The sequence below is a fragment of the Canis lupus genome, chromosome 9 (genome assembly GCF_011100685.1).
Source record: "Canis lupus familiaris isolate Mischka breed German Shepherd chromosome 9, alternate assembly UU_Cfam_GSD_1.0, whole genome shotgun sequence".
NCBI lineage: Eukaryota > Metazoa > Chordata > Mammalia > Carnivora > Canidae > Canis > Canis lupus.
The window spans coordinates 19,860,889-19,878,124 of record NC_049230.1 but is presented as its reverse complement, the minus strand read 5'-3'; the positions used below and the strand labels follow the sequence as shown (position 1 = coordinate 19,878,124).

General features: G+C 40.4%; 1 protein-coding gene across 1 annotated transcript in view; it reads right to left on the bottom strand.

Moving 5' to 3' along the window:
• BRCA1 (BRCA1 DNA repair associated) overlaps positions 1-17,236 on the bottom strand; it is a 63,671-nt gene that overhangs the window by 18,662 nt on the left and 27,773 nt on the right. Inside the window, 5 exon segments of the mRNA NM_001013416.1 lie at positions 615-925; positions 2,644-2,834; positions 5,586-5,709; positions 11,600-11,771; positions 16,807-16,895. Of these exon segments, the coding sequence (NP_001013434.1) occupies positions 615-925; positions 2,644-2,834; positions 5,586-5,709; positions 11,600-11,771; positions 16,807-16,895 (887 nt within the window).

The window sequence follows — 17,236 nt, the reverse complement described above, 5'->3', positions numbered from 1 at the left end:
TCTACTAATATATATATATTTAAGATTTTATTTATTCATGAGAGACACACAGAGAGAGAGAGAGAGAGAGAGAGAGGCAGAGACACAGGCAGAGGGAGAAGCAGGTTCCATGCAGGAAGCCTGATGTGGGACTCGATCCTGGGTCTCCAGGATCACACCCCGGACCGAAGGCGGCACTAAACCACTGAGCCACTGGGGCTGCCCCCTTTCTACTAATATTTAAGTTATTTTTTATTTTTTTTAAGATTTTATTTATTTATTCATAGAGACAGAGAGAGAGAGGCAGAGGGAAAAGCAGGCATCATACAGAGAGCCTGACGTGGGAGTCGATCCAGGGTCTCCAGGATCATGCCCTGGGCTGCAGGCGGCGCTAAACCGCTGTGCCACCGGGGCTGCCCTTATTTTTTAAAGTAAATATATACAAAATAAAAATAAAGCTTTAGCTTTATCTAGGTCCCAATTTTCAGAAATTAGTAATGGAAATTAAATCACATAGAATTGTTCTTGGTTCCTAGATTTCTCCCAATAGGTTATTCATTGCTAGTACCTACTTAAAACTATTTGTAATATGTTAAGAAGTCTCAGTTGTTAGGGAGATATATAAATACACTCACAAATTCTTTTGGGGTCAAGCCTGATGCCACCATAGATATTCTTTTGTTGACTCCTCTTGTTGAAGATATCACTTCTGGCTTTTCTATGCCCACACTGTCTTCGCTTTTATTATACCCAGCAGTACTAGCAATATGGACAGCAGCTGTACTCTTGGCTGATTCTTCGACCTGAAATTGGGGTAATTTCAACGCAGAGGTTGAAGTTGGCATGCTGCTAACATGAGCCAGCTCTGAGGCTCTGTGTGACGAGGGATCAGACTCAGGGTCATCAGAGAAAAGGCTGATTCCAGATTCGAGGTAAGGGGCTCCCTCTGAAAGGCACAGGGGAAGAAGTTTAACCCATATGACAATGAATCTTGAATTACCAAAGAATTCATCATGACTCTTTATTTTAAAAATAAAAGTATAAGTCAATTGACTAAAGAAATATAGCAGCATTTTATCGCTAATAACAGGAATACAAATAACTTTAAATATCTCAAAATCTTTAGTACCTATGTTCTCCAACTGTTTTATGACCATAAAAAACATGGTACTTTTGTAAGAAGGAGAACAATTTTGAAAAACGAGACAGGGATGCCTGAGTGGCTCAGCGGTTGAGCATCTGCCTTTGGCTCAGGGTGTGATCCCAGGGTCCTGGGATCGAGTCCCACATCGGGCTCCCTGCGTGGAGCCTGCTTCTCCCTCTGCCTATGTCTCTGCCTCTCTCTCCGTGTCTCTCATGAATAAATAAATAAAACCTTTAAAAAGAAAAAAAAGAAAAATGAGAAGTTTTTTGTCTCAAATTGATTTTTGTTTCTTTTCTTTTTAAGATTTTATTTATTTACTCATGAGAGACACAGAGGGAGAGAGGCAGAGACATAAGCAGAGAGAGAAGCAGGCTCCATGCAGGGAGCCTGATATGGACTCGATCCTGGGATTCCAGGATCATGCCCTGGGCTGAAGGCAGGCGCTCAACCGCTGAGCCACTCAGGCATCCCAAGATTTTTGTTTCTTTATCCACAATTTTATCATTGTCTTTTTGATTTAATAAATTATCAGATATCATTACCAAATTAAAAATAGATGACCATTCCTGAAACACTTCAGAAAATGTCACTCTATCAGGAAGTAAGCATAGCTAAAGAGAATGTGTGAGATTCCTATCTATCTATCTATCTATCTATCTATCTATCTATCTATCATCTATCTATCACAGAGAGACAGACAGACAGAGGCAGAGACACAGGCAGCAGGAGAAACAGGCTACCCACAAGGAGCCTGATGCGGAACTCAATCCCCGACCCCAGGATCACGCCTGTGGCAAAGGCAGACACCTAACCGCTGAACCACTCAGACATCTCTCCTAAGGTGACCTTAATGAACATTGGCCAAATACCACATTTAGGTGCCAAAGAGCACATTTTATGATAATGTGTTTTTGAGGACTAATTTAAAACTTTTTTTTACTGATTAAAACTTTGATTTATAAGCCATAAAACATACCATCTGTTTAAGGTGATTTATAAGGCTTAAAATATAGTCATTTATATTCATTAATTCATAAAATAAGAGCTTACTTTGGAGATCTGACTCATTTTTCAGTAAAGGACAGGCTGAAAACTTTATTCGAGGTCCCTAGAATTCTTTGTTTTTCACCTTTTATTTTTAGGAGTCACTATGCCCCATGTGGGGCTCGAACTCATGACCCCAAGATCAAGAGCTGTATCCTCTACTGACTGAGCCAGCCAGATGCCCCTAGGGCCCTAGAATTCTTACTTTACAGTTTAAATAAAATATTTAGAGCACACAAGACTCTCCCATCCTCAAAACTGTCAGTTAAACCAATAAAGACAGATTAAGAACTGCAATAATTTTCATGTAAATTTGGATTAATATTCAAGCTATTTTTCTAAAATGGGTTTAAGTATAAGAGAAGCATTCATTACAGATTAGACATGCTAGACATCTGAAAAGTTGATTAACCAAAATATCTTTAGGTAAGAGTCAAACAGAAGTGTTTCCCCCATCAGAACAGATGATGCATTACCCAGATCTGGTCTTGACAAATAAGATTGCTCCATGAGATCTCTTGCTTCTGACTCAGTTGGTTGTTGCTCCTCCATACTGACAACCTTAGTGAGCTCCTTCTGAGATGGGCAGTTAGTGTCCTGAAGACTCCTTGGGCAGCTGTGTACATACCATCTAGTATCTAACAACCGGGACTGTGAAGGGGAAGACCTGGAAGAATGAAGGAAGAAATGCTCCATCATGGCTTATGAAAGGGCTCATCATACTTCCTGTGCGGCCAAAGCATAAGTGGAACAGCTCACTGTTAAGAGAGGTGGGGAATGACTAGCGAAAAATCTAGAAGTCTGGAGTTGTGATGCCTCCCAGTGTGTCAGGGCTACATACAACAGCTTCCCTTAAGGCCTGGGCTGAGGTGGGATATTTTTCAGCTGTTCAAAAAGCATGTCAGCAAATTTCACCAAATTTCCCACTGTCATTCACTCACTCTATACACTCTTCCACTTGAGTCCAAATGGATGTATTAGAATCAGATCTCTCATGAAAACAGAGAGCTGATTAATTCTGACATTTCTATACTTATTCGTTCTACCCAATTTTAGCAGAATTCATTGAATCATCCCTACGTCCTGCCTTTTCAATGTCCAAAGCCATTCTTTTTTTTTTTTTTAATATTTTATTTATTTATTCATGAGAGACACACACACAGAGAGAGAGAGAGAGAGAGAGAGGCAGAGACACAGGCAGAGGGAGAAGCAGATTCCACGCAGGGCTCCCCAGGACCACGCCCTGGGCCAAAGGCCACGAAACTGCTGAGCCACCCAGGCTGCCCATCCAAAGCCATTCTTAAAACAAAAGCCAGCTATAAAGTACTGTCAGAAGAGCACATGTGGCCAGTGATTCAGTCCTCCACTCTTTCAGGTGTTAGGGCTTCATAAAGGATACTTAGCAACATATTTAAAGGATACTTATTAGATTTGAGGACTTCATCCTCAAATGCATTTATAGTATCCTTTAAATAAAAACAATGGGGGATCCCTGGGTGGCGCAGCAGTTTAGCACCTGTCTTTGGCCCAGGGCGTGATCCTGGAGACCCGGGATCGAATCCCACATCAGGCTCCCAGTGCATGGAGCCTGCTTCTCCCTCTGCCTGTGTCTCTGCCTCTCTCTCTCTGTGTGTGACTATCATAAATAAATAAAAATTTTAAAAAATTTTAAATAAAAACAATTATCATAATATACAATTATAATGGATTATTTAGCAAAATAAGATATAACAATATATACAATAATATAATTAATTAAAATACATTAAATAATTGTCAATTAAACAATTACTGGGTGTTTACTACAAGTCAAGCAATAAAAGTAGGCCCTAGGCATTAAAGATGAGCAAAACCTGAATCGCTGCTCTTGGGTAGTCTGGTAGAGAGTGGACATTCATCAATATGTCGGTTCTTTTTTCTTTTTTTAAAGATTTTATTTATTTATTCATGAGAGACACAGAGAGACAGGCAGAGACACAGGCAGAGGGAGAAGCAGGCTCCAGGGAGAGAGTCCGATGCAGGACTTGATCCCAGAACTCCAGGATCATGCCCCAGGCCAAAGGCAGGCGCTAAACCATTGAGCCACCCAGGGATCCCCCCTTTTTCCTTTTCATATGTATACATATATAAAAAATATATGAATATATGTTATATGTAATATATACATATTTTATGTAGACTCCACACCCAGCTTAGAGCCAAGTGTAGGGCTTGAATTCATGCCCCTGAGACCAAGAGTCAGATGCTTAATCGTCTAAGCCACCCAGGCACCCCAACGTGTAGGTTCTTTAATAGGGTACACTGGGGAAGAGGAGGAGGTCAAGGAATATTTAGTCTCAATATTAAATGGCTGGTTAGCTCAACTCGTTAAAACATGGCAATGAGGTCATTCCAACTAAACATGGGCTAGTGCCTATGGAGACCAGATCTTTGCACTCTGTCGAGCCAAAATGTCAGTCACCCAGCCTTTTTTTTTTTTTAAAAGATTATTTATTTATTTATTTATTCATGAGAGACAGAGAGAGAGGGAGAGGCAGAGACACAGGCAGAGAGAAGCAGGCTCCACACAGGGAGCCTGATGTGGGACTTGATCCCAGGACCCCAGGATCACACTCCGAGCTGAAGGCAGGCACTTAACCTCTGAGCCACCCAGGAGTCCCAGTCACCCAGCCTTAAAAAATATTCAAGAGGCTTGAAAGATAGTATGATTAGACTATCAGCAACTGATTACTATTTTCAGAAAGATAAATAAAAAATAAAAACATATGTACACACAAGTAGGAGCTCAATAATATGAATTCCTCTTTCTTCCTAGAGCAGTGAGATGGAGGACTCTAATGGCTCTGAGGTTCTGCTCTGAACTATCAAATATTACCAGTCCCAACTTGTCTTTTTACCCTCATATCATTGCAAAGATCCAATGAGGAAGCAGGCAAAGTACTTTATATTCATATTTGAATTCATATTTTTATTCATATTTGAAAATATGAAGTGCTATACAGTCTTATCTCAATGATGATTTGCATAGACATCCCTGAAAGAGATTCTGAATTTTCTTGGGGTAAATCAATATCCAAACTTTTTCTAGAGAGGCAAAAACTTCAATTAGGGCAAGGGCTACTTTGGAGAAGCCTACTTCAGCTCCCAGGTTTATTTAGGTTTCAGTTCTATATTTTATCCTGACCTTCAAAAGGGACAGATCTACTATACATTTCTCATCTCATAGCTCATGCCTTGTATAGATCTAGAAAACCTATATGCAATTAAACAAAAGAAGTATCTTAGAGCAATGAAAGGTTAGAAATGGCTATTTATAAAAAAACTAGAAAAAGGATGGTGAAAAAAATTTAATAATAAAAGTTCAATAGAAGTAAAGATGTTACTTAGAGACCACAACTTGACATTTATTACTTCTTACCGTATCATTCCTGGTTCTCCATTTTTACTGGTGGAACTATCCAGAAATACTTGAAATTTGTCAGTAGAAAGGCTTTCGGGATTCTGGCTTATAGGAGAGTCACTACTTTTCTCTGAAGTTAATACTGCGTTAAATGGAATGAGAAAACAAAGAGATCTACTTTACTGCTTTGTCCTGATGATAATTCAGGTGAGGATATTGATTTTTCTAAAAGGAGCAACCTGTGACAATCAAATTGGTTTTTAAACAAGTATATCAGACAGAATTTTGTAAACATAAGTGATGCAGCACCAGACAAAACTAAATGACTCAAAAATAATAAGGACAATGAAAGGAATTACTTTAGGACAGAGTAAATGAAGATACTTGGCTGAGACGAGGCTGGAAAAAACATACATTTTTTGGGCCCTGAATGATAAGGAAACAAGAACAGGAAATGAATTTTTATCTCTGCAGCAAAATAAATTATTCTGAAATCCCCTTAGATAACAGGGAAGAGAAAGTACTGGAAAGCCCAAAGCACATTCTCTACTGCCTCCACATCAAAGACTGTAGAGGATGGGGATTTGAGCTTTTTGCACATGTGGGGAAATGAGGGGTGTGGTCGGATGAGAAAGAAAAAAACAGGTGACAATTTTGCTTCCCATTTTCAACGACTAAGGAAAAAAACAAAACAAAAAACCAACCCACACACCAAAAAAATGAGGTGCAGACTGATAAGGAACCTTGAAGTAATCCATGGTACTGATAATGAAATGGCATAGGAAAAGGAAAACACACACACCAGACCCAAGGCAAAGTTCTGGCATGTTAGTACATCTTTTTTATTTATTAATTCCTCCAAACGTATTATTGTATCACTGCTTTCTAGGAAATGCCTTCAAGGCAGAAATCTTTTTTTTTTTTTAAGATTTTAATTATTTATTCATGAGAGACAGAGAAAAGGCAGAGACATAGGCAGAGGGAGCAGCAGAATCCATGCAGACAGCCGGATGTGGGACTTGATCCCCGAAACTCCGGGATCACGCCCTGAGCCTAAGGCAGACGCTCAACTGCTGAGCCACCCAGGTGTCCCAAGGCAAAAATCTTAAAAAAGCAAAAACAAACACTTAAAATTACAAATGTCTTCTACCCATTAAAGTCACTGATGATTATAATTTCTTTTGAACTTTTTAAAAATTTTGAGCTTTTATTAGAAAAGCTCAAATGCATAAAATCAAGGCAATTTAAACAAAAGGCTGTATTAATTAAACTGATTTTTAAGTCACTGGATAGCTTGGGGGGGAATAATCATTGGTTTCCTGAGTTATTCCTCAAATATTTTTAGTTTCCTTTATTTAGTTTATTTCCTAGTTTAGTTTCCATTATTTTCCATTATTTTTAGTTTCCTTTATGCCCATCTTTTCTGGACCTGTGTGTTTCTAAGAACACAGGAACTCCTAACTGCTGAAAGTAAGGAGTCTTACAGTGAACCAGCAGGCTTTTCTTTCAACTGCATATGTATCATTTCACCCCAAATACAGGGTGATAATTGATAAAAGATAATCTTCAGTCTCTAAGGAATCACACCCAAAAGAATTAACCACTGGAAAGGGTTAAAAAGAAAAAAAGTGAAAGGGTGCAGGGGGTAGGAGGGCGGAGAAGGAACCTCAGACAGAAACACAGATATTAAAGTCATTACATCATCTAAACATTTGGCATATGAGTTGTTCTTTTCTTTTAAAAAATATTTTATTTGAGGGAGTGCATGTGAAAAGTGAGGGGTGGGGAGGTGGTGCAGAGAGAGAGCGAGGAAGAGAATCCCAAGCAGACTCCACACTGAGCACAGAGCTTGATGCAGGGTTCAATTACAGGGCCCTGAGATCATGACCAGAGCCAAAACCGAGAGTTAGATGCTTAAATGACTGAGCCACACTGCTCTTTTCAATACAACAAGGTTCAAGCTACAAAAAGAAATTAAGCTACAATGAGTTGGATTTGATAACTCAATAGTATACAAAAAACACAGGGCAAAACTTTTCTGCTCTTCTTCCTTAATCCTTATTTCATAAAGCAGAATCCAGAGCCAAAGTCCTGGAACAGTTTCTCTTAAACCACCCCTCCTCTTCTGGGTATCTTAAACTGTTATATTCTTCATGGGTAGAGAATATGGGCTAAAGCAAACATTTAATAAACTTACTGCCTAAGAATTATGCAAAATATTGGAGGGGGATCAAAGGAAAAAACATCAGGGAAGAAGGAAAGATATTAAGAAATAAAACACTATGAAGTATAGGACCTAAATGAAATTCAGTTTTCATAACCCACCCACCCCAACTGATTCAGAATTTCCAGGGAAGGAGCCAGGAATTGAACATACTGCAGGACAGAAAAGCTCAGATGTGTCTGAAAATCACTTCCACTGTAACGGACTGTGATCTTATAAATGCTAATGTTTGGGATCCCTGGGTGGCGCAGCGGTTTAGCGCCTGCCTTCGGCCCAGGGCATGATCCTGGAGTCCCGGGATCGAGCCCCACATCAGGACTGCATAGAGCATGCTTCTCCCTCTGCTTGTGTCTGCCTCTCTCTTTTTCTCTCTCTCTGTGTCTCTCATGAATAAATAAAATGTTTAAAAAATATATAGTGGTTTATGGTGGATATTATTGAGAGGCAGCATTTGAGCAATTTGTACAACATATTTCAGTTATGCTAATGTAAGAGGTCATGGAAGATGTTCTCTGTGGAATTGGGAGAAAGTACTTTTTTCTTTTTTTTTTAAGATGTGGGACTTGATCCTGGAACCCCAGGATCACGTGGCGGGCCGAAGGCAGGCGCTAAATCACTGAGCTATCCAGGGATCCCTGGGCAGTCCGCTTTGTATTCTCTCCCTCCCTCTGCCTCTGTCCTTCCCTCCCATGCACATTCTGTCTCTAAAATAAATAAGTAAATCTTTTTTTTTTTTTTTAGTAAATCTTAAAAAGAAAAAAAAAGGGGGGCACTTGGGTGGCTTAGTCGGTTAAACATCTGCCTTTGGCTCAGGTCATGATCTCAGGGTCCTGGGATCAAGCCCCATGTCAGGCTCTCTGCTCAATGGGAGTCCACTTCTCCCTCTCCTTCTGTGCTTTCTCTCTCTCTCTTTTTCAAATAAATAATTTTTTTAAAAGATTTTATTTATTTATGATAGACATAGAGAGAGAGTGAGAGAAAGAGAATGGCAGAGACACAGGCAGAGGGAGAAGCAGGCTCCATGACGGGAGCCCGACGCGGGACCCGATCCCGGGACTCCAGGATCGCGCTCTGGGCCAAAGGCAGGCGCTAAACCGCTGAGCCACCCAGGGATCCCCTAAATAAATAAATTTTTAAATAGAAAATAAATTAAAGTGGGTAGCCCCGGTGGCCCAATGGTTTAGCACCACCTTCGGCCCAGGGTGTGATCCTGGAGACCTGGGATCGAGTCCCACAAAAGGCTCCCTGCATGGACCTTGCTTCTCTCTCTGCCTGTGTCTGTCTCTGTGTCTCTCATAAATAAATAAAATCTTAAAAACAAACAAACAAACAAACAAAGCAGAATGCCAACTGAGCACAGAGGCCAACTCAAGTCTCGATTTCAGGACCCATGAGATCATCCCCTAAGCCAAAATCATGAGTTGGACATGCAATGGGCTAATAAGCCATCTAGGCGCCTCACACCTTTTTTCTTTTAAACCAAGAAATCTTCATTAGCCTCTTGTCTCTCCTCTCAACATTTGTCCACCTATTTGAGAACTCTGAAGATGCTATAATTTCATAAGAAGACCATGAATAAGTTTACTATAAAAGACAGTAAAAGCTCCTGACAAAAATGTTATACAGAGACTCAGAAGAAGTTTTCTTTTTCTTTTTCTTTTTTTTTAAGATTTTATTTATTTACTCATGAGAGACAGAGAGAGAGAGAGAGAGAGAGAGAGAGAGAGAGGCAAAGACACAGGCAGAGGGAGAAGCAGGCTCCATGCAGGGAGCCCGACGTGGGACTTGATCCCGGGTCTCCAGGATCATCCTGGACCAAAGGCGGCGCTAAACTGCTGAGCCACTGGGCTGCCCTCAAAAGAAGTGTTCAAAAAGGTTTTCAAATCCACAATAAAGCATAATGCATAAAAATACAGCATTTATGAAATTTTAAAATGAAAGAAAGAAAGCCATAAGAAATGTTTGTCTGCAGATTTTGAGGAAAAAATTAATGTGCACACACAACACTCTAAAAAGGAGACAGCATATTTACACACACATTCAAAGCCAGACAATAACATTTTCTATGTTGTGCATTAACAGGGAAAGTCTAATCTGTTTTTAGAACTAAGATGGTGAAAGCACCCTAAAGAAGAGAACTGTGCTGGGGACGAGACTTTAGGCTTCATTATCTGGGAGATGAACTAAATGAAGGTACCGTTACAAAGAAAGCATTTTAAGGAAATACATTTTGAACCAGTGCCATAGCAACAGAGTCCCCAGCTTCTTATGCATGAGCTACTGTTTCTCCCTGAACACGAAAATACTGCAGGGCACATTCTGGGACCAGGGCCACACTATTCTGGAAAATTAAGACTTGAATTCCTAGAAAGACAAAAAGGCAGGCCCTGTGGTCCCCAGCAGGGCTGGGGAAGGGAGCAATGAAGAAGGAACATTCATACTAAGTTAGCTGCGTAAGTGTCCGGAGTCAGGAGTGAAGAATATTTTGGGAGGGCTCAACACACCTGCCAGTCCGTAAGCAGGTCCCCCTCCCCGCCCCCGCCCCACCCTGCACCCTGACTGTGGAACATGGGCCTGCACATAGCCTCTCACCTATGTGTCTATGGACCTGCCCCCATTAATTAAAACTTGCCTAATGTGCTGTCTTTCCCAAGGAGGAAGGAATTGTTTTTCTCCAATTAAAAACTCAAAGCTTCAGCTCACTTTCCTTCATTTATGCCTGCTTTCCTTCATTTATTCCTCAGCTCAGTGCCCTTCCCCTCTTATAGGAAGTCAGCTCTGATCATTCCAATCTGACTGGTTACTAAAAATGACTTCTCTCAGAATAAAGCGCCCCACTCTCCTCATAACTGGGCTTTGTGGCTTATGGTACAATTCCTAACACTTAGGACATCTTTCTCTCTCTCAAAACCAGAAGGCACGTTAAATAGCGCTTTGGTGGGACCCCTGGGTGGCTCAGTGGTTGAGCATCTGCCTTCAGCTCAGGGCATGATCTTGGGATCTGGGATTGAGTCCCACATTGGGCTCCCTTTGAGGAGCCTATTTCTCCCTCTGCCTATGTCTCTGCCTCTCTCTTTCTGTGTCTCTCATGAATAAATAAATCTTTAAATAGATAGATAGATAGATAGATAGATAGATAGATAGATAGATAGGGCTTCAGGACCTGACATGACTGTTTCAAGGTCTGTTGTTTTCTCTAAGTTTTCTGGAATGAAGGGTTGCCTATTCCCAGTCTCCCCCATCACATTCAGTTTCCTATGGGCTGTTGTTTTCTCTAAGCTTTCTGGAATGAAGGGTTGCCTATTCCCAGTCTTCCCTATCACATTCAGTTTCCTATGGGCTCCTCATAGCATCTCCTCATTGTGGGTACTCAGTCAGACAATGACACTTCATGACTGGTCTTGGTTACTCTGTAAGGTAAATTGTGAACAGGGACCAGAAGCAAGGCTCTAAATAAAATTACCCATGGAATGATTCAGCAAACTTATTCTGAGCAAAGAACATAAAATGTTGGATTAGGCCCATACTTTTTAAAGATTTTATTTATTTGGGAGAGAATGTGAGTGCCTGTGAGCATGAGCAGGGGGAGGAGCAAAGGGAGGACAAGCAGACTCTGTGCTGAGCATGGAGTCAGATGTGGGGCTGGATCCCAGGACCCGGAGATCATGACCTGAGCCAAAATCAAGAGTCAGGGGCTTAACTGACTGAGTCATCCAGATGCCCCAGGCCCACACTTTTTAGAAGGATAAAGGCTTAGGGAGGGGAAGAATTTTGCTTAACATATCAGAGTTTAGCCAATATTACAAACCTCTTTCTGATGCGTTTTGTTCCGGATTCAGCAGATCCTCAGGCGAACAAGAATCTGCTATAAGGGAAGGGGAGCTGTTAGAGGGCTGGCTCTCATGCTGCTCTAACACAGCTTCCAGTTCAGCCATTTCCTGCTGGAGCTTTATCAGGTTATCTTGCATGGTATCTCTCTGCTGTAAACAGAAGAAATGACACCAAGAAAGTCACACTCTTTTAGCAACTTGCCAGAGAGCAAGAATATGTCACACCAATTAATTTTAACATGGGAATCGAAATCATCTAGTATGGAATTATGAGTTCTGGCTGAACACTTTTTAATCCAATCATATTCCTGCAATTAATGACCATGAAATGACTTCAGAATGATGTTAGAGTGGGGAAAAAACTCCTCAAACTCTCCGACATAGACTTGCTTTATTGTTTTGTCCTTTCAGAGCTGGTTATTTTCTTTTAAAGCTAGGAAGCAAAAAAACCCCAAAAATCAAAAACCAAAAAACAAACCACACACACAAAAACAAGGTACTCACACATGATATTTAAAATTAGAATGATTCTGTTAACATTTTGCACAGGCTGTGTTTCCAGATTTGGTACTGTGGGACTCATAAGAGATCTGGATTTCTGGCTGGTGAGGATTCTTCCTTTTCTGGGATTCTTTAAACATTTAGTTTCAAAAAGAGAGAGCAAAGAGCTAATCCACTGATTTATCGATTTGTTCATTCAACAACTATTTGCTGACCATCTATTATATGTGAGGCACTGTTCTAGTGCTGAGGATTAGAGCCCTCATGGTGTTGCCATTCTGGATGCGGAGAGAGTACCTAGAGGTCACCTGTTGGAGGGAAGGATCTAGCAGAAAGAGCCCTGGGAAATCCTGTAAGGATAGTTATTGTTTTCAATTCAAGATAATGGGCTCTTCTTGCCTTTTTTTTATAGAAATTTTAAAAAATTGTTTTAACTTATTTTATTTTATTTAATTTATTTATTCATGAGACACACAGAGAGAGAGGCAGAGACACAGGCAGAGGGAGAAGCAGGCTCCATGCAGGAAGCCTGACATGGGACTTGATCCCGGGTCACCAGGATCACGCCCTGGGCTGAAGGTGGCGCTAAATTGCTGAGATGGGCTCTTCTTGCTTATGCGCCTTGCTGATGCTTACTTATCTATTTCAAGAAGAAATCTTGCTAAGTCTTAGGTTTTTGATAAAGCAAAGTACTTGGTAAGTAAAGGGCTTTCCAAAACACACATTTCCTCATCACTGGTAGAGGAACATCAGTGGTTGCCAGTGAACCCCAGGGAAACAGACTGTTTCACCCTCCATTGCTTCTGATCCTTGAAAATGACTTTGCCCTCTACTAAAAACAAGCCATTTACTTTCTCCTGCGACACTGAGTTCACAGTTTTCAGGCTTTTATGACCAGAAAATGTATTCCCAGTGTCAAAAAGGCTTCTGCTGCTGCCCTGAGACTGCCCTGCTGCCAATGTCTGCAGCAGCGCCATTGCCACCACGTGGTGCTTGTGGGTAGTTCTGTTGCTGATCAAACAGATCAGCTGGCCCTAGGGCTGCCTCGGTAAATCTGGAAGTAAACCACACACAGATAACCACTAAGCTTCAGAAGTTCTATCTGTCACTTCTGGCACGACCATCACATCTAACCTCTCTGTGGCCATTAAGTAGGTTAGAAAAGCAGGAAAAACAGTAACAGGAAAACTGTAATTAGATAACTTTACTTTGGGTTTTCTCAAAGGAGTTACTTTATAAACTAAATTCCCTTGTAGGTAATTGCCTAGATACATTTGTGAGACTAAAACCAAATTGCTTACTAATGAGTTTTTTTTTTTTTTAATTCTAATTCTTAAGTGTTTCTGGAATTAGCCCTATTTTTCTTTTATATTCCCAACATGCTTCTCTGATCTCTTTTAATACAGCTGCATTACTGTGGAAGTTCTTTAAAAGCCATGTTTACCATGCCTCTTTCTTCCATAAGGACCTTAGTGGCATACCACTGCTCAGATGTTAATACTTTCTGGACACTATGTAATTATCACTCATTACTGCCCTCAGGATAAAGTCCAAATTCCTAAGCATAGCATTCAAAAGGCTTTTCACACACTGATCTTTTGTTTCTTCCCTAAACCATCCATATGCCCTGTTTTCCATCATATAGGAAAACTCTGTGCTTTCTGGACATTTCATGCCTCTGTGTCTTTGCCTTGACTGCTGCCTCCCTTCCCTTTCTACCTGGGAAAATTCTTCTCATCTTTCAAGGCCCAGCTCAAATGAGGTTTTTGATAAAGCAAAGTACTTGGTAAGTAAAGGGCTTTCCAAAACACACATTTGTGGACTCCTTCAGGAGTCCCCACCATCCACATCTACTATCAGGAACAGACAATCGCCCCATTACTTCACTTATACTTTTAATGCATTAGTATATGGAAATGGAACACTGGACCCTTCTCAATGGGAGGAATCCTTCCTTCATCATTTTTGTATTCCCAATGCCTAGCATGTAGTAAATACTTAGCAAATGTTTAATGTAGAAATGAGTTAATGAATGCAGTTCATCGCTCTTGGATTTAAAAAAAAAAGATACTAATAGTACCAAATTAGAATTTCTCTATCTCCTATATACTTTTTTTTTAAAAAGATTTTATTTATTTATTCATGAGAGGTAGAGAGAGAGAGAGGCAAAAACACAGGCAGAGGGAGAAGCAGGCTCCATGCAGGGAACCTGACATGGGACTTGATCCCGGGTCTCCAGGATCACACCCTGGGCTGAAGGTGGCGCTAAACCGCTGAGCCACCCGGGCTACCCTCCTATATACTTCATAGTTCTTTTCAACAGTGGGAAAAGACTCTGCTTCAATCATTTTGCCTGTCTGTGCTACTCTAGATTTAAGTTAGCCAGGAAATCTGACTTTAAGTCTGTTTTGTTTAAGAAAAATTTAAAAATTAAAAAAATATTTATTCATAAGAAACACAGAGAGAGGAGCACCGACACAGGCAGAGTTCTTGAAGAAGCAGGCTTGCCGCAGGGAGCCCAATGGGAGATTTGATCCTGGCACTCCAGGATCACGTCCTGGGCCTAAGGCAGATGCACCCAACCACTGAGCCACCCAGGTGTCCCTCTCATGAATAAATAAATCTTAAAAAAAAAAAAAAAATCAGAAACTGGAACCTACAACCTTAAAACACAAGGGACAAAAAAGTGAAAGGCATCAGTGAAAGGATGACAGAGCCCCAAATCCACACTCAGAAAGGAGCACAAGGGGATCCCTGGGTGGCGCAGCGGTTTAGCGCCTGTCTTTGGCCCAGGGCGCGATCCTGGAGACCCGGGATCGAATCCCACGTCGGGCTCCCGGTGCATGGAGCCTGCTTCTCCCTCTGCCTGTGTCTCTGCCTCTCTCTCTCTCTCTGTGACTATCATAAAAAAAAAAAAAAAAAAAAAAAAAAGAAAGGAGCACAAGAGTTGCAGAGAAAAGGCCTCCTTAGTCTTTTTGTTCATTTAGTCACCATGGCAATCCCGTAGGTGGGGAGAATACTGGTGGCAACTTGGGTACAACACAGGTCCCTGTCTCTCAAAGCTTTCTTCCTGACTCCAGCAAGTTTCAGTTCTAGAGGGATTCGCTCTGCCTAGAAAATGGGCAGAAGATAAGCCTTTTCTTTCTACAGCTTTCACAGTAATGCCAAGAATTATAAGATTTTAAAATTGGATCTTGTGTTGGCAAAGGAACAGGGAAATGGGAACCATTAACGGTTGTTAGAAGAGAGCTGTTCATTATTTTTTGTTTGTTTGTTTTTGTTTTTTTTTGTGTTCATTATTTCTGAAGAACAATCTAACAGTATGTATCAAAGACCAAAAATTCCAGTTCTAGAAATTTATACTAAGGAAACCACTGGGGACACAGGGAACTATTTAGCTATCAAGATCCTACTAAAGGGGTGCCTGACTGGCTCAGTCAGTAGAGCATGCAACTCTTGATCTTGGGGTTGAAAGTTCGAGCCCCATGTTGGGTGTAGAGATCACTTAAAAGTAAAAAATTATTATAGTACTGTACATAATAGCAAACTGTGTCTCTTACCCGCAACCCTCATAGTCAGCAATAGGTGGAATAAAATCATGGCTTACCCAAGATGGAATACAATACAATAATTAAAAATTACTGAAGAAAATTTAATGACATAGAAAAAACATTATAATGTAAGTACACGGAATATTAGATAAATATTTTTTAAAGATAAAGTGTACAAGGGATAAAGATGTTTAAAGATAAAGTGTACTGTTGTACACATACATGAAGAAGAATGGAAGAATATGTACCTCAAGTTAATAATAATTATTCCTGGGTAACCCACAGAATCTTTTACATAATTAATGTAAGCACATGATATAAAATTCAAGGCACAAAAGGGTATTCAGAGAAAAGTAGGGCTTTCTCCTTCTCCCAGTCTTCTATTTCCCTGGTCCCAGGACAACTACTATTACCTGTTCTGTGAAGATGATGGAAGTGTATGGAAGTGTTAATCTTTAAATGCTGTGATAGAGAGTGCTTTTCCGAGACTATTCTTTCTGCAGTACTGAAACATTCACATTATCAAATGTCGTAGATATAACAATACTCTTATCCCCTTCATAAGTAGCCCCAATATTGTCCTGACCACAAGACACAGGAAGTAAATTTGTATACTTTCTTTTTTAAAGAAAACAGAGGACTTACAGGCACCAAAGAACAAACAACTAGCAGGTTAGAAGAGAATGAACAAAAAGAAATCCCCAGAAAACAACAAAAGGCTAGATAGTCTCTAACAGAAAAAGAACTCTGTAGGCTCCAATTTGGTCCCAAAAATAAACATAGCCCTCTCTTTGATACTTTCATAGGTATTTCTGCTATGAGGAAAATTGGTTTTGAAGGTTTAAGTTATTCATTAAATTCAGGATTGAGTGTTCTACAGTGAGCCAGATAGTATATACGTGTGTGTGTGTGTGTGTGTGTGTGTGTGTGTGTATAGAAATAAAAGGTAGCATGAGTTCCGTTCAGATGCTTATAATCTACTTTGAGGAGGCAAGGTACCACATACAAGTGTTATACCGTTAATTCTAAAGGATGATACAAGCCAATGTCAGGATGTGGAATGCATGATATTGAATGCAGAGGACACAACACACACACATACACATGCACATGCACACACACACGTTTTTTACCTGAGTGGTTAAAATATCACTCTGAGAGGACAACCTGGAACAGTCTTCAGAGAGGCTCGTTTCACTCTCATATCCAGATGCCACTTCACCTTAAATGATGATAAAAACAGCTTCAGATGTAAAAACAGCACATACCACAACTTGCTGTACCCATGTTTTCTCACTGACAGGACAAATTTCACTTTCATGTTATGCAAAATGATTACACTTCTTGTTTTGGGACACCCAGATTTCCTCTTGGAAATCATGAGAACCAGAAACAAGTTTACCAACAATCAGATCTCATTCAAACAGAGATGTTCTAGCTGGGTAAAGGACTTTTAAGGAAAGGCACCTTAAGAGGAATATGTGTAAAGTTTAAGTGGTGACTTTAGTTGCACTTGGAAACTTGTAAAACGTGCTCCCCCACAAGGCATCAACAGTTAGCTCA